This window comes from Sapajus apella, unplaced genomic scaffold (genome assembly GCF_009761245.1).
Source record: "Sapajus apella isolate SASKATOON/1434 unplaced genomic scaffold, GSC_monkey_1.0 scaffold67, whole genome shotgun sequence".
NCBI lineage: Eukaryota > Metazoa > Chordata > Mammalia > Primates > Cebidae > Sapajus > Sapajus apella.
In genome coordinates, this window is record NW_022437007.1 from 10338830 (window position 1) to 10361660 (window position 22831).

Here is a 22831-nt window from a genome sequence, read left to right on the forward strand (position 1 = left end):
TGCAGGGTAAGTTTGAGTTTGGAAACCAAGTAAAGAACCATATTTTGAGAATCGCTGCTCCAAAAGAAAGTCTGTTTCTTCACCTCAGAAGTCCCGAAATCCTACAGTTGAGGGGCATCAAGAATAAATGCAAAAGAACATTGTTTTCAAATATCTCGTAAGAGGGACGATCCCCATTGCACTGGCTTGCAGGGTGGTCAGGAGAAGGAGCACTAGCAAAGTGGAGAAGTCTGGCTGAGCTGTGGTGATGCACCAGTTGCTGCTGCAGCTGTGAGAGGAACCCTGATGGTTTCCTGCTGCTTCACTTCACAGAGGAGCTGCCCTTCAAACATACTGAGGTGCTGCAAATTCACTTCCTTCAATCTCACTTTCAGATTTTCTCCCATCTTGATTTACTCCTTAAATGCCTTTATATTTTTTAATGTAAAGTTTGTTGTCACCTCAACTTCCCATGCAGAAAAGCTGCATGTAGTGTGAAATGAATTTACCATGGTTAAATTCCCTGGCAGTCATTTGTCTGTGACTTGTCAGAGGTGAAGTGGAGAAAGATGTGTGTGGAGATGCGATGTGTGAAGAAGAGAATTAGGGGGATGGGGGGATTGAAGAAGAAATAAATCTTGATGTTCATCAAGCATGTAGCAATTGCTACCTTTTTGGTTTCTACCCAGCAGCGAGACACCTGGTCAGATCAGGTGTGTCTGGACCAACATAAAGCTTAAAAATCTCTCTTGCTTCTGCCTGAACAGATTCTTGGGAGCAGCTACTGCTGAGCCAGGCTTAGCAGACAAGTGTTGTTTATCTGATAAATTTTAGAATTTGGGCTCGTTGTTGGGCTCAACACAAACAAGAAGGGTTTCTTGGGATTACTAACACATTCTTCTTCAAAGAACAGGTGATTCAAGTACCAGATAAAGTGGTCTCAATATGCTACATGAATTGGGTTAGCACAGGACAAAGGGCTAAGAAACCATTACTTTGTCCAATTGTCGTTGGATCTGTTAGCCACCTGCATTTATTTAACCTTCAATTATATTTTTAATTAATAATTTAATTGTAAAGAATCTGAAGTATTTATGAGGCCATGCCGCTCAAAAGTTTCCGAAAGAGTTTGAGTCTTGCACTGTGTCTTGATCTCTCTGTTTTATCATTCTGTGAAGGGGAAGGAATGGTAATGGACATTCTTCAACAGATTGTTTGAATGAGAGCCCAAGAATCGAGAGTCCTATGCAGTGCGGTTTTAATTTCTACTCTTTCCCAATCCTCTGAGCCTATTTAGACTCTGAATTTGAATATGTGTTCTTTTAAAATAATCCAGTAGAAATGGGAATGCTCATTGATTTGACTGAAGGTCTGATAGTAATCAGTCTTGGGGAAAAAAGTACAATTGTGATAATGTCACAAAAAAGAGTGTTTGTCTCTCAGAAAATAATTACAAAAATTAACATGTGACAGTTTACGGCACATTTTGTTCTAAAGCATGCTGAAGTAGTAAGAGCTATCAGATGTTATACTGCTTTCAGAGTCTTTGGCCTTTATCTGTTTCTTCCTTCTCCCATCAAACTACTGCAAAGAGAAGTTCATCGTCATTTTCCATTTACATCTCAACCCATGACCTGCCTTCCCCCCCGCAACATCCCTAACACTCCCATACTTAAAGCTAGTGGAACGCCTATTAATCAAGGTCACTCACAGTCTCCTTGTTGCCAAATCCGGTGTGGGCACTAATCAGATCTTATCTCACTTCTGTACCTTGGTACTGTTCACACTCATCCCTTTAAAAGCTCAATCCACCTTGACTTCCTCATACAGTCTCTCCCGTATGAGATCTGCTCTAACTTTTTGTACCATTATTTTGCAGTCTCCTCCTGGAACTATTCTGGATCATTCTTCCTTTCCCTTGTTTGTGACCCTAGTCTTTCATCCTTACCCACCCCCCCAAAAAAAAGTTTTTCACAAACTTCCCCAGGATGCACTAGCTCACTCACATCCTTGGCCTGAACCACCACTGTTATAACTCCCAAATACATTTCTATCCCTGAACTCTGTTTTATGAGACTCCAGCTTCCAATTACCTACCTGTGAGAACTGTGAGACCCTGGGCTACTCACACTTCATAGATCCAAACCCAGATTCATACTTCTCCCAAGCCTGATTTTTAAAAAATTCCCCTAGATTAGCCATGATGCCACAATACAGTCACAGTCACATTAATCCCTGCTTTGGCCTATTATCCCTCAGATACATTTTTTGCCTTGCTCAGCAGGCTGTTTTCCAGGCTGTCCTGTTAGTTGTTTCTGCATTGGCTGGCCAATGTGAAGTCCTCACAGGAGACTGGAGAGTGAGAGGGAAGGAGAAGACAGGGCATCTCTCTTATGCACACATACCACCAGACAGTACCTAGAATGATTTTTGTTTCCTTGATTGGACCCTGGGTGAAACACTCCATCTTTCACACCCCTCAAATCAATCCATTCTCTCCCTTCCATCTCCGCTACCACTGACTTCCATCTAGTCTTCATCATTCCCCTTCTGCATCTTGGTAATAGACTTCATATTCTTTAATTTACATCTCCTCATCCAATCCTTTCTCTATATTGCTACAGAATAAGCTCTCTAAAGTGATCATCAGATATTACTCTCCCGTTTAAACTAAAGCAGACAGCCATCCTCCAAGCAGTATCAGTTATGAATAGCTCCTTAAGAATAGAGTAGATCTCCATGCCTGGGAGCACATGGTCGTGCAATTTGGCAACAAGTGATTAGCCCAAGGATGTCATCTTTTGGAGGTACCTGACATAAAGGCCATGAGGGGAACCACTGGCCCATGCAGTAGCCTGGCTAGAGAACTGTTTACTGTGACCACAAATATTGCATAGTGACTGGTCAGCTTGCTTAGATCCCTTTGCAATTTCAAATGAAAGAGAGTGACCAGGTAGAGTGGAGCAGAAGCTAACAGTAACAGGGTAGAAATGTAATGGACACCACAAGGCTGCAGAAGCAATTGCACTATGAGTGACAGTGGGTGGGCCACCAGACTAGTAGCCATCACAAGCTCAATGGGAACAAATAGCTGCACCAGAATCTAGACTCAAGAAGATGATACCACTAGAGCTGTTTGGGGACACAGAACAGTTGTGTGCTAAACAGATAGCAATGACCATATGCTGAGTGCTGAAGTGATTTCTGTACTTTCCCTTCTCCATGTAACCTTAAATGAAACGCCATCTGAAAAGAGTGTTTATTTTCCTTACAAACCAACTACATACTTCTTCTTCACGTGTTTCACAAAATCACATGCTCCTAATACTTACCGGAGCCAGTTGAAAAGTTTGGGAAATGCTTGCTTTCCACTCCAAAATTTCACAATGCGAAGCCCTTTGTGAACTCGCCTGCTGTCTCCAGCATCATCTGAGTCAGACTTGTTCTCTCCAAAGGAATGGTGAGTTCTTTCTGGCAGGACTGGCACCTTTCTCTCAAAAGAACAATATAATCTCAAGTGATTGTTCTTAATGCCCTGTTGTAACCCAACTGCAATACGGGTTCTTCTGACTCCCTGCAGGAACTGGAACCCACATATACAGAAGTCGGTCCTCCCTATATAAGCAGGTTTCACATCCTAGGAGTACTTTTATTTTCTATCCACATTTGGTTGAAAAATTCTGCATATAAGTGGACCCACCCAGTTAAAACCTATGTTTTCACTGGGCCTGGTGGCTCACACCTATAATCCCAGTGCTTTTGGAGGCTTAGGTGAGAGGGTAAGTTAAAGTCAGGAGTTCAAGACCAGCCAGGCAACACAGTGATACCTCCCTTGCCTCCTCTGCAAAAAATTTTAAGATTAGCTGGGCATTGTGGCATGCACCTGTAGTCCCAGCTACTTGGGAGGCTGAGGCAGAAGGATCACTTGAGTCCAGGAGTTTGAGGTTACAATGAGCTAGGATTGTGTTCCTACACTGCAGCCAGCAAGACAAAGAGAGATCCTGTCTCAAAAAAAAAAAAAAAAAAAGAGAGAAACTTGTTTTGTCCAAGGGTTAACTGTATAGAGTTTATACTATGACTAATTATTTGTTGTCATTGTTACTTAATTTTGTGGAATGGAGAAGGGATATGTTATTTAACATTACACAGAACCTATTCCTACATAATCAAGGTAGGCTTCAAGATATAGACAACATAGATCGTATCAGTCTGAAGACAGAGCCACATAAAGTTTTAACTTCAAATGCATACAACTATGTTTGGTAATCTGTAAAGGAAACTTGGAGGGGCAAAACTCTTCAGGCTACCATGCTGAAAAACAAAGTTTGTATTCTACATTTTTGTATTTAAAATTCAAAGACGAGAGGACAGTATGTAAAATTGACTTTATTTGACATGCATGTATACCAAATATAAAATTAGCTTAGCTGACAGATCTAGGTAGTTTAAAACACTAAATAGATCATACAAAACAAAGATTGGCAACCATTTCTTATAGGCTTCTCATCTACAATGAAGGACTTTTGTCATTGCCATAACTTGATATTGCTGGAAAACATTTTTGATATTTGACATTATAGTATGAAGTAAAAAATGGAAAAACAAGAAACATATATATACTGAAAAAAAAAACCAATAAATCCATACATACTTGCTTGTCCTTAAAAAGAAACATATCTAACAGAGCGAAAATCATGAGTATCCAATATACACATAGACATCAAGTTAATCTATTATGCAAGAACCCACTTTCTGGCAGGAAAGAAAAGTGAATGATTCATCCTTAACACTCTGTCAAGAGTTACGCATGAGTCAAATAAAAGGATTTTGCTAAAGTCAGTTGACTCTTTCTTAACATGTTTGCTCTCTACTCTCACAAATACAGACCCTTTTTTTAAAGAGATTGAGCACCTTAGCTAGTCCTTTAAATGAGTCCCTTTGTCCGCTGTACTTTTGGGATTTATCTTTCTGAACCCCAAATCTCAATTGCCTGTTCAAAAGTCTAAACTTCTTGATCTACACAATACTTGTACCTGACCATTGCTTTCCTTTTTGACATCTTTGCTCACCACTCTTGCTCTGCTCTGGCCCCTGAAGCACTTGCACTTGCCTGAATGCCCTGTGCAGTTCCATGTTTTCAAGTCAACAACTAGTAGGGTACCTCACAGCTATGTGCCAGGCATGTTGTAGGCAATTTTCATGCATTTGCTCATGCTATTTCCAATGCATGGAATGTCCTGCCTGAAATCTGTTTCCTGGAAAATATCACCCAAGTCTTGGTACATGGTTTGTATAAATTTGGCCTTATCAGTTAAAATCAACCGTTTCACTTTCTGTGCCTTCAGTCAGCTTTATGCAAATGTCAACTACAGAGAGTCCTAATACAATTATGTCTACTAGGCCATAAACTTTGAGAAAAAGGTCCATGCCTCATTCATCATTTCACCCCTAACACCGGCCTAGTATCTGACACTTACATTAATTCATCTTAGTCCCAGTTAGTCCTATTCTGCCTTCATCTATGACAAATAATAAAATAAGCAAGAAAAAAACTTCATCAGACACTACTAAGTTATCGTTTCAGAAGTTAGAATAGAAATACAGAAATATAAGGGACTTGCAGGAGCATAAGGATGAATCTCAACTGATGAAGCCCAGAGAAATTCGTGAACTGCCTTAAGTTAGGAGACACATTAATGGCTCAGGGTTTCTTTTATAACTGTGATCAGGAAGATGTGCTTTTCTTTCTACCTTGTTAGCAACTAATCAAACTGAGCACAACAAAACAAAGACTCCTTTTCTCCCACGAAGTTCAACGGTTCTAGTGTTGTAGAACATTTCACAAATAAAACCATCCTTCTAGTTTCCTCTTCCCATAAACAGTTGAACACATGAGTGTGATAAGATCACCTTACACTATTTCTTGGCTTAATGCTGACATTGCCTCCTGCAGGTTAAGAATTCTCTTACCCTTCTGGCAGATTTAATTGCTTCTTCTTCTGTATTCCCACAGCACTGTATATACTCTATTATAGCTACTATATGAATAATAATATTAACTCTGGACCATAAAATTGCAACTGGTCAATGCCTGGCATACAATGAGCATTCAAATGAACAATGAACTGAATCTTGCTTTAATGAAATAAGACTAATTATGTCCATTCCAATCTTTTTTTTTAAAGGAAAAGAACTTGCCAAGCTTTATTTAGGCAGTAATGGTTACAAGTAATACTCAGCTAACCTTGTATTCCGCACCTCCCATGCAGTCCCCTGAGCAGGCTCAGCTGCCCTTTCCCTTCAGTCTCACTTCTTGTCTTCCTCCTTCTTGTCCTTCTTGCTGTCCTTGGTGGCCTGGGAGGCCAGGGAGCCCATAGCATTTCGAATGGCTTCATTGTTGGGATCCACGCCTGGGAGGTTCTCTAGAACACTCTGAAGGAACTCGGGGTCCTGCATCACATTGTAATCATCCTCCTCCATGGCTGGCTCAGATGTGTCCATGGCTGAGCTGGCATCAATGTCTGCTGATTGCGCCTGGCCAAACTCTGCTCCCAGCAGGGACATCTGCATGGCATAAGCAATCTGCTCTTCCTCAGTCATACTGCTTAGGTCAGGAAACCCAATGCAGCCAAACTCTTGCTGGCTAATGGTCATCTTCAGCAGGGCATCGTCTGAGTCTTCAGTCCCAGTCGTAGCAATCCCGGTCTCAGCAGCAGAAGCTGCAGCTGCCCGCCGGGCCTCCTCCTCCTGCCGCTGCCGCTCATCTTCCATAGACACACGAAGGGCCAAGGCCAGCTCAGGATCCACACTGGGATCTACACCAAATTCAAAGTCACTGGCACCGAGACCCAGCATGGCACCACCTTCACTAGCCAAAATCAGAGAACTGATGAGAGCATCAGCCAAGCTGGGCCCAGGAGGTACTGTCACCAGATGAGAACCGGTTCCATCTTTGCCATTCAACGTGTTTACAAAGGCTGTCAGCTTTTCTGTGTTCACCTCCTCTTCCCCAAAATTGATAATGTCAACATTTACTTTCTCCTTCGAGGCATTTAGCCAGTTTCACCAGATCCTTCTCATTGTCCTCCACCCGGCTTCCCACAAAGGCAATGATGCACATCTTGTGATTCTTGCCCTGACTGTGCTTCAGAGCCAGATGGGCCACGCGGATGCCAGTGCAGAAGGTGATCTTGCCCTTGGGCTGGACAGTGTGTAGCTTGGACAGGATATGGCCAGTGTCTGGGGTGAGTGTGGTCAGCACTTCACAGTCGTCAGCCAGTGTGATAAGGCCCACGTTGTTCTCCGGGTTGCTGCGGGTCTTTGAATGACAAACTACCGTATGTTGACAGCATCCTGCTGGGCCTGCAGCCGGGTGGGTAAGAAGTCCCCATTCTGCATATACTCACTGTTGTCCACACACACCATAGTGCTTTCCAACACCATCTTGCCACTTTCCTCCCTCCCGACCCGTTCGCCCGTCAATTCCAATCTTAAGAACATCCTTGGCTTTAATAAGGGGTCTTTAAGCACAGATTTAATTTCAGACAGTGGTTTTTGCTGCCTGTAGTAACTAAAGTTTGCAAAAATTATTTGAGGATACTATATTTTTAAGAAATGAGGCCGGGCACGGTGGTTCACACCTGTAATCCCAGCACTTTGGGAGGCCGAGGTGGGCGGATCACGAGGTCAAGAGATATCCTGGCCAACATGGTGAAACCCCATCTCTACTAAAAATACAAAAAAATTAGGTGGGCGTGGTGGCGCGTGCCTGTAGTCCCAGCTACTCGTGAGACTGAGGCAGGAGAATTGCTTGAACCCAGGAGGCGGAGGTTGCAGTGAGCCGATCGCGCCACTGCAGTCTAGCCTGGCGCCTGGTGACGGAGTGAGACTCGGTCTCAAAAAAAAGAAAAAAAATATGAATTTACTTAAACTATTCCTACAAGGGTAATATACAGCAAGTGAAAAAACACTAACACGGTAGTTCTCATAGTGGTTGCTTTTATGTATGCATACTTAAGATAATTTTAAGTGGTTGGAATAGGTCCAGAGAACACCTGTATTCTGTGGTGGTGCCATTTAATGTTATAATTATTTTAAAGACTTAAATCATTCAACATTTAATTTGAAAAATTAAACACTAAGTTTGTTGTGGGCAAATTAGTGGTGATAAAACATTAGTTAATCTAAGATCTGCTCTTAAAATTTATTCTGATTGAATCACTGATTGGCCCCACCTTCCCCACCATATTCACTCATAATATGATTTGCTATTTTATGATTCTTGACAGTTGAAAAAACAATTTTAATACTTGAAATGCAAGTCTAGCTGTGGCTTCATTTTAAGAATTTGGTAATTTTGCAAAAGTGCTTGAATGCTTGTTTTAAGATTGCTACATCTCAACTCTTATAAGAGCTTCAGCAAAATCAATTTCTATGACTGGCAGTACTAAGCTACTTTAAAATTATTTTTAATAATTTTATTTGTTTGGGTTCTGTTTGTTTGGGTTTTATATACTGCTGTGGCATCCTTCCTTTAAGGATATAAACTATAATTAGAAACTATATGGAGAAAAGTGACTAGTAAACAAATCTGAAGGTTTTTAAAAATTTCACAGTACATTAGTAATTGCTTTAAAAGACAACCCATCCAATATCACAGATGCAAGTTAATACTACAAATTCAAAGATATAAGAAAATAGATTGGACTTACTTTTACAGTCACCTCTCCAGATGCTGTATAATAACCACACTAGTATGATGATAATAAGGCAATCAAGAACAATTTGTCTCTGTCTGTGTATATGACTATGTGCATATTTATTTCACACACATACACATGCCAAATACCCACATAACTTCAATCCTATATCCATTTACTTCTCAGAGTGATTTAAAGTAACCACAGTGACACATAAAAGGAAAAAAAATAATGAATTCCAGGCTTCCTAGTAAGTAAAGCCAAATCAATGTTCAAGTGATACTATAGTCGCTATTTTTACAGGAAAACACAGATTTCTCTACTTTCTGGTCAGTTACATTATCATTAAAGTACTATTTGTCAATATTGATTTCACATAATGAAAATGAAACACTCGACTTATTCAGGATTATATACACTACATGAAAAAAATAGATTTTGAGCTTATTTTTTGACCAGTCATCAAACGTGTTTTCATTTGAATGAGGAAAATACTTTCAGTTTAAGTTTATCCATTTTTTTTTCAATGAAAAAAAGTAAATTTACAAAAAAGTTATTGGTCTCAATATGGTCTTCCAGTCTTCAAATTCAGCCTAACAGTACAACGATTACAAGAGGAAAAAAATAACACAATCTCTGTGGCTATCATCTTTGGGGCTGGTTTTCTCATATTGCTGAATTATACCACAACCTGTTGTGTTTCCAAGGTTTGGATGGTGCTTTAAATCTGAACTGCCTGAGAAGATTCAGAAAGGCTTTGTTCTTGGGCTTACACAGTAAGCACTTTGCGTGATTCCTAATCACATTTTTATCCAGAACACAGTGTTACAGGTCACATTTTTCTCGATAATGCTTATACTGATTGATGCTCTATAAATACAAAATATTTACACAGAATACACACACTGACATGCGGGTATGAAGTTAGCCAGCCATCCATAGGAAGAATGGAATAAAAATTGCAGGAAGGGTAGTGTATGATACCAAGCCCGTACAGACTATAGATGCCAATCCCAAGACTGCAGAAGCAAGAACACTTCTCTGATCACGAATAATTATCTTCACAGTCTCACAAAACTGGAAAATAAAATTTAAGAAAATTAGGAAAGGTGACTAAACCCAAGAAGAATCACATATATCAAATAGTAAGCCAGTTTTCCCAGCTATTTTCTGTCTACCAGAAGAACTAGAAATTCTCTTATGACTTACAAAAAAATTTACAACATTAAGAGTCCAGTTCTGATTCTATACCCTATAGTAGCAGAAATGATCCTTTCAGCAACTAAGTTAATAATGGCAGTTGCCTATGTAAATACAGCATTTATAGAAAACTATAGAAAGTATAACCACATAGTTATTCAGGACTAAAGGTTAAAACAACATCAAACTGCTTATCAATAACAATAGCATATTCTGAAATTAGATGAGAAAAGAGGTCTCTAATCTTGAGTAAAAATAATAGAACTTAGCCGATTAAAGGTAGATTCAATTCCTCCAATTTGCCATTCTAAGACCTAATGATACCAATGATAACTTTTTATAAGTCTCAAAATCTACAAGCATAGGAAGTCTAATTTTAATATCAAACCCCATTCCCTGACTAAATACGTTAAATTCACCATTGATTTTGTGATACACAACTGGTTGCTGGAAATAAAAACAACTATTGTCCCTACCCCTGAGGAATGCATCCTTCTAATATGTGTAATGTTTTCCTTAAAGAAATAGTTTTACTTAGAAGTGACGGCCTACATCTGGGTCCTGGCTCCAACTCTTCTTATTGGCTGTGTCACCTCAAGTTAGTCATTTAACCTATCCAGGCTAACCTCTTCTACTCCTCCATGAGAACACTCAAATTGTTCTGAGGGTCAACTGAGATGTTTCATGCAAAAGTACCCTGTATTCTTCTATGTGCCATATAATCATAATTTATTATAATGATTATTATTACTACTGTATTTGTTGACAATTATCTCTACCACATTGCTGTTGACGCCAGAATGCAGTGACTGTCATTTCTATGTGGGTTTTGCTATTCATACTAATTTTAAGCTCTTTTTCTAGACATGGCATTGTATGTGCTTTATGGGTTTTCTACAGTGGCTTACATGGTACTGGGCAGCTAGGTTTCGAAATTTTTTAGGGATAGAATGAACAAGTTCAATGTGTTTCAATATACCATCTTGACAGTATGGTTGCCTCTATCAATACTTTTACACAATTACCTAAGCAAGTGTGAAATATTCTTTTATCTAGATGTTGGTCTGTTTTTCTATCAAACATACTATTTGTCTCTTTTTAATAAACTAGCAAGGCATTGAGAAGTATACTATTTTAAGGTGGCGAAGATCAAATTGAAGTTTTCAGGACAGGGAGAAATGGAGGTTGACAAATAATGGAGGACATATATTTTGGTACATGAGCAAGTTGTGAATACAGTTATCCTTATTTTATCTTTTCCTTGATAATTTATAAGTCAATCAATCATTGTGGGCTGTATTTCCCACAAAAGCAGATTTTTCAAGGAGCATCTCATGTCTAATACCCTGTTCCTGTTCACTTGGTCAGCAGACCATCAGGCATCTTTAGTGGTGCTCAACAGTAGGAAATTTCTAGAAGGGGTCAAGAAGTCTGTAGGAACACTTTTGTGAGCACTCAATCCACACAAATTAAAAGGGTCATTTGCAATCACTTTTGGCAAAAAAAAGAGCACTATTAACAAAGTAAAAAAAAAAAATCATAGTAGAAAGAGCATAAGGAATAGTAATAGTCATTAACCAAAGGAATTTTTAGTTTAAATACTGATTGTCAATAGCTATATTTTTAAAATCCCATAATTTTATGATTTTAAACTTGTAAAAAAGAGTATTACCACAAAGAAGTAAATGTTCTTTTCCAGTTCATTCATTTGCAAACTAATTGCCGTGTTTTCCTTAGGAATTGTGTGTTCTTAAGAGTTTTTATTAACTCAAAGTTAAGTAAGAGGTAACCTTGCATCTTTCATGTTAATAGTTGCATATATGGAGAACTCAACAATCAGACCCAGAATTAAATAATTTCTTACGTTTCTAAAAAGTAGAAACCAGTCCTTCCTTCAGTGTTAATGACCTACTTCTCTCAGGGCATGTTCAAAAACAGTTTGTAGGATTAGGAAATTTGGGATGAAAACTTTTTTCCCCCGGGAAATCTACTCTGTGGCCAAATTGTTTGTTAGACCATTCAAAGTGAAGACAAAACTCAGTTTCACAAGAGGTGCTATGCAGCAATAGCAATTAAAACACTTCTCTACTTCTGTAAACCCTGACAAAGTTTCCAAAGATGAAAAACTACTGCAACTAGTTATTTATGCAGATTAAATATTTTACTACCTTAGAAAAGCACTAGTTACTGTTTTTCTGTAGAAATATATAATGGAGTGCTATATGTGTTCCACGAAAGGGTAACTCCTAATTACTGGACAGAAACACTGTTTTTCCTTAGAGAAATGATTTGCTTGGTTCCTAAGTAAATCTGACGTGTTTCCTTTTGTACACTTTGGGAGCCAGTGTTTGTAAATGTGGTGGAGTTCATTTCTAAACAGGCCTGGACTAGAGCTGTGATTCCTGAATCGCTGCACAGTGCTCTAACTGTATTTTTATTTTACTTGGAAAAGAATTCCTAGATGGAGTCTTTTGTGGCTCTATAAAATCTACAAGGAGTTTCATACACCAATCTATAAAAGCAGAATACTTCCATGCTCTCCCACAGAGGGTAAGATATTCCCAAATGGGTCAAAAAAATTAACCAAGATGTGGAGCAATTAAAAATTGGTTACATGAAAAAAATGGACTCAGATATTTCTGGTCTGCAAAATATCTAAACATGAAGACTAACACTAAAGCTTATTATGTTATTGCCCAGGTTTCCACTATAAAGAGTGAACATTAACAATAGCTTCTTTAACAAGCGCAATGAAGGCTAAAAGAGTTTCCAATTGTAAATGAAGTTGTAGGCTTAAAATATTAACTATCTTTAAAAGTTAAAGAGGTTTTAAAAGGAAATAAAAATCCATTTCCCCTTTGCGTTTGTGGCTGATTTAATAATATTCTATTATAATACTGTTTTTCAAATTACTCATAAAAATTACCTTCCAACATTTAACATCTCTTCTTGAAAACTAATTGTATTGATCTCTGGGGAACTCATAAACAATCTCATCTACCTTGAGGGCTAATGGGTAAAGGATGCTTAACAATGAGGAAGTCTAGATGGGGATTAAAGCCAACCCAGAAAGAAATCAGAATACCAAGGAAAAGACCACTCTGAAGCACGAACACAAGAACAAGGGACCTACCAGGGAGGCCCTCTTACTAGAAATTTTGATAGCTTATAGCAAACAATGAAAAATCCCTCTATGCAGCTTACAGAGGGAGAAAACTGCATGCTTCCTTATTTTAAAGGCACACACTTTGTTTATAATGTTAAGGATTAAATATAAATTCTGGACATCTTCCTTTCAAGTTAAATTCTTGGTTAAAGTTGCAAGCAGCAATGACTGATTTCTTTTATCCCCCGCCCCCAGTCACTTGCCCTTTGTCATTTGAACTACATTGTGGGTGGACACCCTGATGACTTCTGCAGCAATACTGGGCAGCTCTGGAATCTATGGAAGCAGCCCTGCGTTGCCACACCCTTTCTCTGTGCATTTCGAAAATCCTACAAGGCACGTTGCCATTTATTTCCTTAGCCTACCTTAGGAACACCACAACTTTCCTTACTTAATCTAGAATTTTAAGAATGGAATGGGAGTGGTGGGGGTAGGGGGGTGCATCAAGGTAGAAGGTCCCTACTGACAGTGAAGAGAAAACATCAGGGATGGGAGGGGGCATCCCCGCTGAGCCCACTTCCCTGCGGGTCACAGGTCATACCTTGTCGGACTGGGGACTGATCGGGGTACCATATCTGCAGTAGGTCACGAAGTGCTCACAGTTGTTCCACAGCAGGCTGTAGGGAGTTAAGCCCAGCAGCTTCTCAGCCCTCCGGGCCACCTCCTCGTTGAGCAGTGCCTTCTTCTGGAGGGACTGGTCCAGGTGATTGACCAGGATGTTAGCTCCGTAGGCGAAATCCTCCACTGTGTCCACGCGGATACTGGCCACTTTGACAATGACGCCCAGGATGAGACGTTTGTTGGATACCACCTTCTGCGTGCGCCCCTTGTTGTCGGTCAGGGCCAACAGGATGTCGGGCATCATGTGGGCAACACGGTTGTCGCCTAGATAGATGCCATAGTGGGTCAGGTGGGTCCGGGGCACCTCCAGCACGTCGCCTCGGTGGAAAGAGCTGGTTTCATATAAACTGTTCCTCCCTTTGTCTTCGCCCGCGGCGCCCGAACTGAAGAATGTGAAGTTGGAGATGAGGAGCAGCTTCTCCAGCAGTAGAGACACCACCTCCAGCATGGGATTCTTCATCCTACAGGGAAGAAGGAGTCTTGGAGAGGTGCCGGTGCCGCTCTGGCAAGGGCAGGGCTGGGCAAGGTAAGCTCGCCGGACAGGGGCGCTGCGCTGCTGCTCACCTGCAAGCCAGGTGAGGTACAGCGCAAAGTACGGCTGCCGCGGAGGAGGAGGACAGCGAGGTCTGGCGACTGGCTCAGCCAAGCCACGGTGGGGAATGAGGAGGATAAGGAACTGGCGGCTAACGGCGGTGACAGTGAGACCAGAGCTACAAGAAGCCGGAGAAGAGGCGCACCTGGGGGCAGTGCCAGGGCGCAGGGCCGCGCGCGGTGCTAGGAAGTGCAAGCTTCGCTGAGACTTTTTATGGCCGTCGAGGGGGCGGAGCCGAAGGCCGTCACATACCCGGAAAGCTCACTGATTGGGCGCCGCCCGCGCGCCTCGCTCGCGGCGGGGAGGGCGCGGGATCGTGGTTTCTTTTTTCTTTTTTTTTCTTTTTTTTTAAGACAGGGTCCCGCTCTGTCACCCAGGCTTGAAGTGCAGTAGCGCGATCTCGGCTCACTGCAACCTCCGCCTCCGGGGTTCAAAGGATTCTCCTAACTCAGCCTCCCGGGTAGCTGCGATTACAGGCGCGCAGCACCACACCCTGCTAATTTTTGTATTTTTAGTGGGGACGGGGTTTCACCGTGTTGGTCAGACTGGTCTCGAACTCCTGATCTCGTGATCCTACCGCCTCGGCCTCCCAAAGTTCTGGGATTACAGCAGTGAGCCACCGCGTTCGGCCTGTGGTTTCTTTGGAAGGGGGCGGGCTGACTCCCAGCTCCAGGGTTCTGCACAGTGATTCTTTACCGCCGCGGGATCCCAGTTGCACTGCTGGTCATTAAGGGGCCTATTTAGGGAGGTAGAGTCCCAAGTTGTGGCAGCACGAAAGGTCCTGAACCTGTCGGGACTGGGGCGCGTTCTTGGCGCTTCAGTGACGTCTTTGGTGGAAAGTCCTTTTGGGCGAGATTTCTGAGTTGGACCACCACCCTCTATAGGACGGTTTTTCGGGACTTCGGCTTACTAAAGAGATTGCATTTCTTTGCAAAGTGCGAGCGCCTCGAATGCCTGAGGATTCTTTCCTGACCCAATCTCTCTCTTTTTTTTTTTTTTTTTTTTTTTTTTTGGACAGGGTCTTGCTCTGTCACCCAGAACGGGAGTGCGGTGGCGCTATCTCAGCTCGCTGCAACCTCTGCCTCCCAGGTTCAAGTGATTCTCGTGTCTCCGCCTCCCAAGTAACTGGGATTACAGTCATGCTCCACTACGCCGGGCTAATTTTTGTGTTTTTAGTAGAGACGGGGTTTCACCATGTTGGCCAGGCTGGTGTTGGCCAGGCTGGTCTCGAACTCCTGACCTCAAGTGATCTGCCCGTCTCGACCTCCGAAAGTGCTGGGATTACCTGCGTGAGACACCGCTCCCGGCCCCTTTTTTCAAATGCCCCAAATCCCCCATGCTTTCAGCCGGCGCGCGGGTTTGTGGGGGGCGGGAGGGGGAAGTCGCTACCCGCGAGTCTAGGCCCCTAGCGCCAGCGATTCGAACCCGAAGCCTCTCTGCGCTCCTAGGCACCTGCGGCCGTTGAGCGCAAAGCTTCCAACGGTCCGCCTGAAAAACGGCTAGGTCCCAACGTCCGCCAGGAAAGCAAGATTCATGTTAAGTTTATTTCTGCGGCTTCATGGTCACATGGATCCAGCTTCAGTTCACCAACCGAAAACTTTGCACCCCTCCCTTTATATTTATTTTTATTTTTAAAGCATAACCTCCCAGAGATGACCAAGCAAGGAGAAGTACTTGGATGAGATGCTGAGTTCTTTGCCCGAGCGCCTGCAGCCCGATTGCAGCGCATCCTCCAGGGTGGTCCTAGGGAACTGCCAGTTGAGGGAGCTGCTGAAGTGTCGGCCCACGCCAGGCTTGGCACGCGGTGTCCTCACCCCGTGCTGAGTTCCGTGCTAATGCATTATGTAAATGCTTAAATTCTGCAGACAAAGGCCACAATGGAGAGCCTCGGTTGGCTCCACAAAGCAGCCCAGTTCGGGGCTAATAGGTTTCATCAGAAAGCAGATTCTACGCTCGCCTGGGGGAGGGTACTCTGCGGATGATGGATGAAGGAACATTCATCTTACCTGGAAGACGAAGGGAGCCATGGAGACCAGGCGGCGGGAAGGACTGCTCCCCTTTATCCTAGGAGGTGGGACCTTTGCTCCCATCCTCAGTCTGCCGTCAGCGATCTGTCCCCGTCTCCCCGCTTGCCGGTGACTTTTGTTCATACACAAACGATTGCGCATCACATTTTAGTCCCAGCAAAGAAGAGAAAACTCCCACAAACGAATCGAAAGAGGAAGGTGGGGAAAGGGAGAGAGCCAGTGGACCTGGAGGTTTTTTTTATTTTCCCAGTTTACTACCAAAATTTAAACAAAAGCTCCCAGGTGGCGAATTGCTGAAACTAATCAGCTCCGCATGGGGAGCTTGCTGGCCTGTAGCAGCACAGCAATCAGCACACTTCTCTAAAACCGGGGGAGTCTGATCCAGACCTCGGTGTGTACGTTAAATGCAGACCGAAGTCAGACTTTGAACTGGCTCCTCTGGTCCAGTTCTGGGAAAGCGCCAATACCAAAGCCTCTGGTGTCACAGGCCAAAGGGCACCTGGAGATCAAAGGAGACGTGGTAATTAGCGGTTTCCGTCCTTGGTGGTCACTAAGGGGGCTTATAATACCTAATGACTATGGCCTCCACCTGGGAACTTGCGGGAGACAAAAGTATGGAGAATTGCTTCACAGCTCAACATAGCTACATATCTATAGGTAATTCTTAAATATATATATATATATATATATATAATGTATACATGTGTATATAATATATATAAAATAATTCATATGGATTAATTTCTCCGGCTTCAGAGTCACATGGACCCAGATAAAAGAATTCATATGAATTATTTTATGTATATAAAAAATATATACATACGCATACTATTGTATATATAAAGAATTACCTATAGACTCTCCATAGCCTTTTCCCCACCGCGTTTTGGAAGACGCAAGCAGTGCCAAGCTGATTTACGTTTCATTCTTTTTCTCCCGGTGATGTCCATTTTCTGGCCGCCTTCTTTGGAAAGGGCATCACTTCAAACAGAAAGGAGGTGAGAGACAGGAGGCATGAGTCTATATAGGTTGCTCAAGTGCAGATACCCTACTGCCTTGGAAATGAATGAGGACGCCGAGTGTCCATAGTTTGTCGAAGGCAACTTTTGCCTCTGATAAATTCCGATTTTTAAAGCCAGAACGTTAATGCCATTCAATGAATTTATTTTGCTCAGTGGAACTGCCTGAAAGCAGCCCTCTCCGGCTGCTCTGCGTGCTAAGACTTGGGCTTCCCGCAGCGGCAGCTGGAAGGAGGCTGTGAAAAGTCTTCATTTGCCTTGTTTCTGAAGTCTTCCCAGACCTCTTATGCGGGAAGCAGTTAGTGATGATTAGGCAGCTTTTCAACGGCAAAAATTACAGCGTGGAATGAGCTCCTCCTGGCTGGACTTCTCCGCTCCCGAGCCCCTTCGTCAAGGAGCGTTGTAAATTTACCTTCCAAAAGGCAGCTTCTCAATGTTATCAAAATCTCTTCTATTTCTGTGGTTGAGAGGTCAGTTTTTAATGGCTCCCTAGAGGCACACTTCGTAAAAATACATTTACACACTCATAGGCTCATGCCCCCAATAATATTTTCCTGCCTGCCTCAGTTTTAGCTAAACAAAGAAAAGACTATCGCTGTAGTAGGTGGAAAGGCCCAAGAAATCTAACATTAGTTCTTCTAAATCAAAAGATGTCACATGGAGATAGGAGAAATTCCTCTACCACCACTTGCTGGAGAGACCTCTGGTTCCCTGGATCTTAAGAAAGGTGGCTACGTTCTATGATAAGGTTCTGCATGCAAACGCCTTAAATACGGGCGAATGGGTCACCAGGTCTGGCGGGAAGATTTAGAAAGTGCCTAGACTTTCCTGGTCAACACTCTGCACTCAGTGACCGACTCCCACTTTGGCCACTGCTTCTCCTACCTGCCTGCAGAAGGACAAACAACAGCTACAGTGTCCCCGCCGGCTGGACGGCCCCGGGGCCAGCGCCCTCAGGCCCACGTCCATTTCTCCCAGTAGCGCACACAGGCCAAGCAAGACTCGCCTGGGTCTCAGCGCAGAAGAGGCCGAAATTGAGGCTCGCAGGGACCCCATTACTTCCGGAACTCATCTTCCCACCCGCTACCTCACTGGTAACTAGGACAGTGAAGAGGAGCAGAGTTCCCTAGAAGTTTAACCCTGAAAGGCTAACAGGTTTGCCACCAGCAGGCTTCTTATCTCTGGATCCTCCCTGCTCCTCAGAGAAGTCTTTGGCTGCAAGATATGATTACAGTATTAGACATAATAATAACCAATATTTACTGTGTGCTTGTGCTTTCTGTGTACTAGGCACAGAACTACCGTTTTCTTGTTTAATCCTCATAACCCGATGAGGTATTATCTCCATTTGACACAGGAAGAAATTGAGGCTTATAACTTTGTCAAGCTACTGTGCTAATGTGTGGGGATCAGGACTCAAGAACGGGTCTCTTTTGCCCCAGGTCCTTTACCATCACTGGGAAGGCCTGCCTGTCCGTGAGTCTAACCATCCATCACCCATCATTTATTGAATGCCTGCTATATGGCAGGTGCTATGACCAACCCTAGAGGTTCAGTAAAACAGCTCACCCTAAACTTAGATCCCACACTTCCTTTGTAATCTGTAATTAATTTCCCCCTTTCTCTCATGCCATGAGGTCTAATTTTTAACATCATTTTACTGGGATAGTGAGAATAGAGCTGCTAAAGGTTCTGATTAATAGCATGCCCTCACAAGGAAGGCTACAAAATCCTACACCCTCCTTAGACACATGAATCTGGGGTGGGGAAGTTCAATGTCTTACCCAACGGCACAGAAGTTCACAGAGCCAGGAGTAGAATCTAGGCCCAGTGTTCCAGACTTCATGTGTCAGATTATTTTTTACTTGAGCCCTAGGCCTGATAAATGTGGTTTTCTTAACTGCATGTTTTAAAATTCTTGTCTTTCTTAAGGATTATTTTGTTGTTCTTGAATTTTTTTTTAGATTACTAAATCATTGGGCTATAAATAATGATAATCTTAACATTTGTTTTCTTTTTCGCTATCCATCTATTTTCAGTTCTTTTACAAATGCCCAGGTCTGGTCTCCTGGACATAAATAGGGGCCCTAACTAGCTAACTCCAAGGGTGTGGGGAAAACAAACCTGTTTGTGAACTTTGTTCTGGCAGCAGAGGAAAAGTAGCAGACACTTCTCCATGGAGCCTCCTAACTCAGTGCTATATGTAGTGTTAGGCCAATAGAGATCAATTACCCCGAGAGGAGATTTTCCCTGGCTTCCTTCCTGGTGACTAGCACCTTATTATGAGGACCACACTTTAGCCTATTGTCTTTAGAAAGATTAAAAGCTGTAGCTTTAGTTGGTGATTTTGGTTGTTGTTGTGGATGCTGTTTTGTTTTTGTTTGCCAACCACAAAATAAGAACATTGAACAAAACAAAGAATTTGCATTTAGCATTATGAAGACCCCTAGCTCCAATTAATATAGCTTAATGTAAAATTAACAACAGGTTGAGGCAGCTGTGCTGCAGAGGAAGGAGGCAGAAAGGCAGAAAGGCAGAAATGCTGAGTTAAGAGCCTGGACGTGCCATTTACAAGGAAATAAACGCAAAGTCACTTGCCATCTCTGAGCCTCGATTCCATCTTTCTAAAATGGAAATAATATTCCAGAGGGCTGTTTTGAGAATTAAACAGAATCAAATATATTGCAGCATTGTATGAAAATTCATACTATGTTGCATCATCTGTAATATATGTATTAAGCAAAGTAAGGCAGAGGGGCTTTTCCATTTCTTTGACAGCACAGTCATCCAAGAACGCATTGAAGACAAAGGACATACTTTTACTTACAGACCCCTTTTGAGGACTGGCACAGAGCCACAGAGGTGAGCAGAAAGCAGGCAAGTGTTTTGGAGTTGAGTAAAATGGACACAGACAGTCAGTAGGCAGCCGGCACACGGAGACTCACACTCAGGAAATTTGGGAGCTTTCGCAGAGCTCAGCTTCTTCGGCTGTTCACCAATGAAGCGGTTTATAATCATAAAAACAAAGACTAAAACCTGTCATTTGTTCAAAAATGCCTCTCACAAAGCAGAAAACATCCCAAATGCCTATTTCAGAAATGATAAAACGTTATCAAGAAATGAGTAAAACTTTTGATATTACACAAAACATAAAGCATATTTCACTTTCAAATATAAACAATAAGCCACAAGCCATGTTACTTCTTAATCACTTGGAAGAAAGATAGCAACCACTTTATAAATTAACCTTGTTTCCTTTTGATCCTAGTTTATCATTATGAGAAAATAATAAATATGGATATTGGATGACCCAAGATTGTTAACAAAAGGAAATATGACTAGAGCCTTTGGCTACATATTCAGAAGACAGCTGCAGCACCACTGTATTCATATAGGAAATGCACTGGAAATTTGGGTATTGCTATCCTCCAGCAGAGCAGCATTGAGAAGCATCAGTACTACCAAGTACCAGAGCCGCAATGAATTCTGTTATTATATTTCAAAACTCCTAAATAGGTAGACATTCTAAAGACATAAAGACAAATAACTTTTAATATCATGCTTTGCTTAAATACTCATATCTGATGCTCTGTGAGGTTGCTGACTCTCTTGAGGCCTCAGTGACTGCCTATGTGCTGTGTCCTGCCTGCGCTAGAGTGGAATGAAATGCTCTCTAAACCCCTCCAAGGGTTCATGGGGCACCAGCCTACAAAAGCCAAATTACTCAGGCCCTTCAGAGTGTCTTAACTGCTAGTCAATTTTCAGGGGAGTAATTATGAGAAAAAGAAGATAAATCACTGGTCTAGTATTTAGAAAACCTAATAGGATCCATAATACCTGCTTTAAAATGCAAAAAGAAATCACTTATACTGCAGTAAAGCAGTAATTCCATAAGAAAACAAGAAGAGATTGAGCAGGAGTTTGGCAGTAATTGGTGTTGAAAATCAGTGGCTCCTTTGATAACGTAACTTCAATTGCAGAGAAATTGTAAGTGACATAGGCACACTAGCTCATCAATGATTTGTAGCAATACTTATTATTGATATGTTTTTTGAAAATATAATGTCTCTTTTTTATGCAGTCAACAAACATATGAAAAAAAGCTCAGCATCACTGGTCATTAGAGAAACGCAAATCAAAACCAAATTGAGATACCATCTCATGCCAGTTAGAATGGTTATCATTAAAAAAACGAGAGAAAAATTTCCTGATTTTTTAATCAGGAAACAGATGCTGGAGAGGATGTGAAGAAAATAGGAACACTTTTATACTGTTGGTGGGAGTGTAAATTAGTTCAACCATTGTGGAAGGCAGTGTGGCGATTCCTCAACGATCTAGAACTAGAAATACCATTTAACCCAGCAATCCTATTACAGGGCATATACCCAAAGGATTATAAAACATTCAGTTACAAAGATACATGCACATGTGTGTTTATTGCAGCACTGTTTAGAATAGTAAAGACTTGGAACCAACCCAAATACTCATCAGTGGTAGACTGGTTAAAGAAAATGTGGCACACATAAGTAATGGAATACTATGCAGCCATAAAAAAGGATGCATTCATGTCCTTTGCAGGGACATGAGTGAAGCTGGAAACCATCATTCTCAGCAAACTGACACAAGAACAGAAATCAAACACTGCATGCTCTTACTCATAAGTGGGAATTGAACAATTAGAACACATGGACACAGGGAGGGTAACATCACACACTGGAGCCTATTGGGGGGTGGGGGGTTTAGGATAGCAGTGGGAGGGAGGGTTGGAGAGGACTAACATTAGGAGAAATACCTAATGTAGATGACAGAGGGATGGATGCAGCAAACCACCATGCCACATGTATACCTATATAACAAACATGCACATTCAGCACATGTATCCCAAAACTTAAAGTATAATAAAAAAAAATGTATATATATATATATATATATATATATAATATGTCTTTAATATCTAAAGTTAATTTGAAGGGGATCCGTGTATCATTCTGGTCTTTTAGAGTTTACATTTACTTTTTAAAAACTTTTTAAATATTTTAGTTGAAAACTAACCGTTGTACAGTATCATGGGATGCATAGTGATGTTTTGATACATATCATGTATAGTGATCAGATCAGAGTAATTAGCATATCCATCATCTCAAACATTTATCATTTATGTTGAGAACACTCAACATCCTCCTTCTAGCTACTTGAAACTAGATATTATTATTGTTAACTATAGTCATCCTATGACTAAAAATTTAATGTAGTTCAACTGAAGCTGATTCATACCTAAACGGCTCATGCAACTATAAAACATGGATTTTTTCTCCAACTTCTTAATTGGGAGAACTCCAAGTGAGCAGCTCTGTCTTAAGAACCAAGCTGCCTGTGTTTGCCTCAGTAGGCACAAACTGCACGCTTGGCTTAAGTACACTTATTTTATTCTGGTTGCCCTCTATAATGACTTGCCTTTAAGTCAGATTACATAAAATTACTTTCATTTTATTAACATCCAGACTTTACCCATAAAGAATGTGAATGGA

General features: G+C 41.7%; 1 protein-coding gene and 1 pseudogene across 2 annotated transcripts; both read right to left on the bottom strand.

Moving 5' to 3' along the window:
- Positions 1 to 6164: 6164 nt before the first annotated feature.
- LOC116530510 lies at positions 6165 to 7609 on the bottom strand (annotated as a pseudogene). The gene has a single exon (XR_004260039.1). The product of XR_004260039.1 is annotated as a 26S proteasome non-ATPase regulatory subunit 4 pseudogene (transcript).
- A 248-nt stretch (positions 7610 to 7857) lies between these two features.
- Positions 7858 to 14457, bottom strand: LRAT (lecithin retinol acyltransferase). The gene is made up of 2 exons (XM_032248612.1): positions 13586 to 14457; positions 7858 to 9755 (listed from the first exon to the last, which is right to left on the bottom strand). Exons 1-2 carry the CDS (start codon positions 14123 to 14125, stop codon positions 9603 to 9605), a joined length of 693 nt encoding a protein of 230 aa, XP_032104503.1. The 5' UTR covers positions 14126 to 14457; the 3' UTR covers positions 7858 to 9602.
- Positions 14458 to 22831: the final 8374 nt, after the last annotated feature.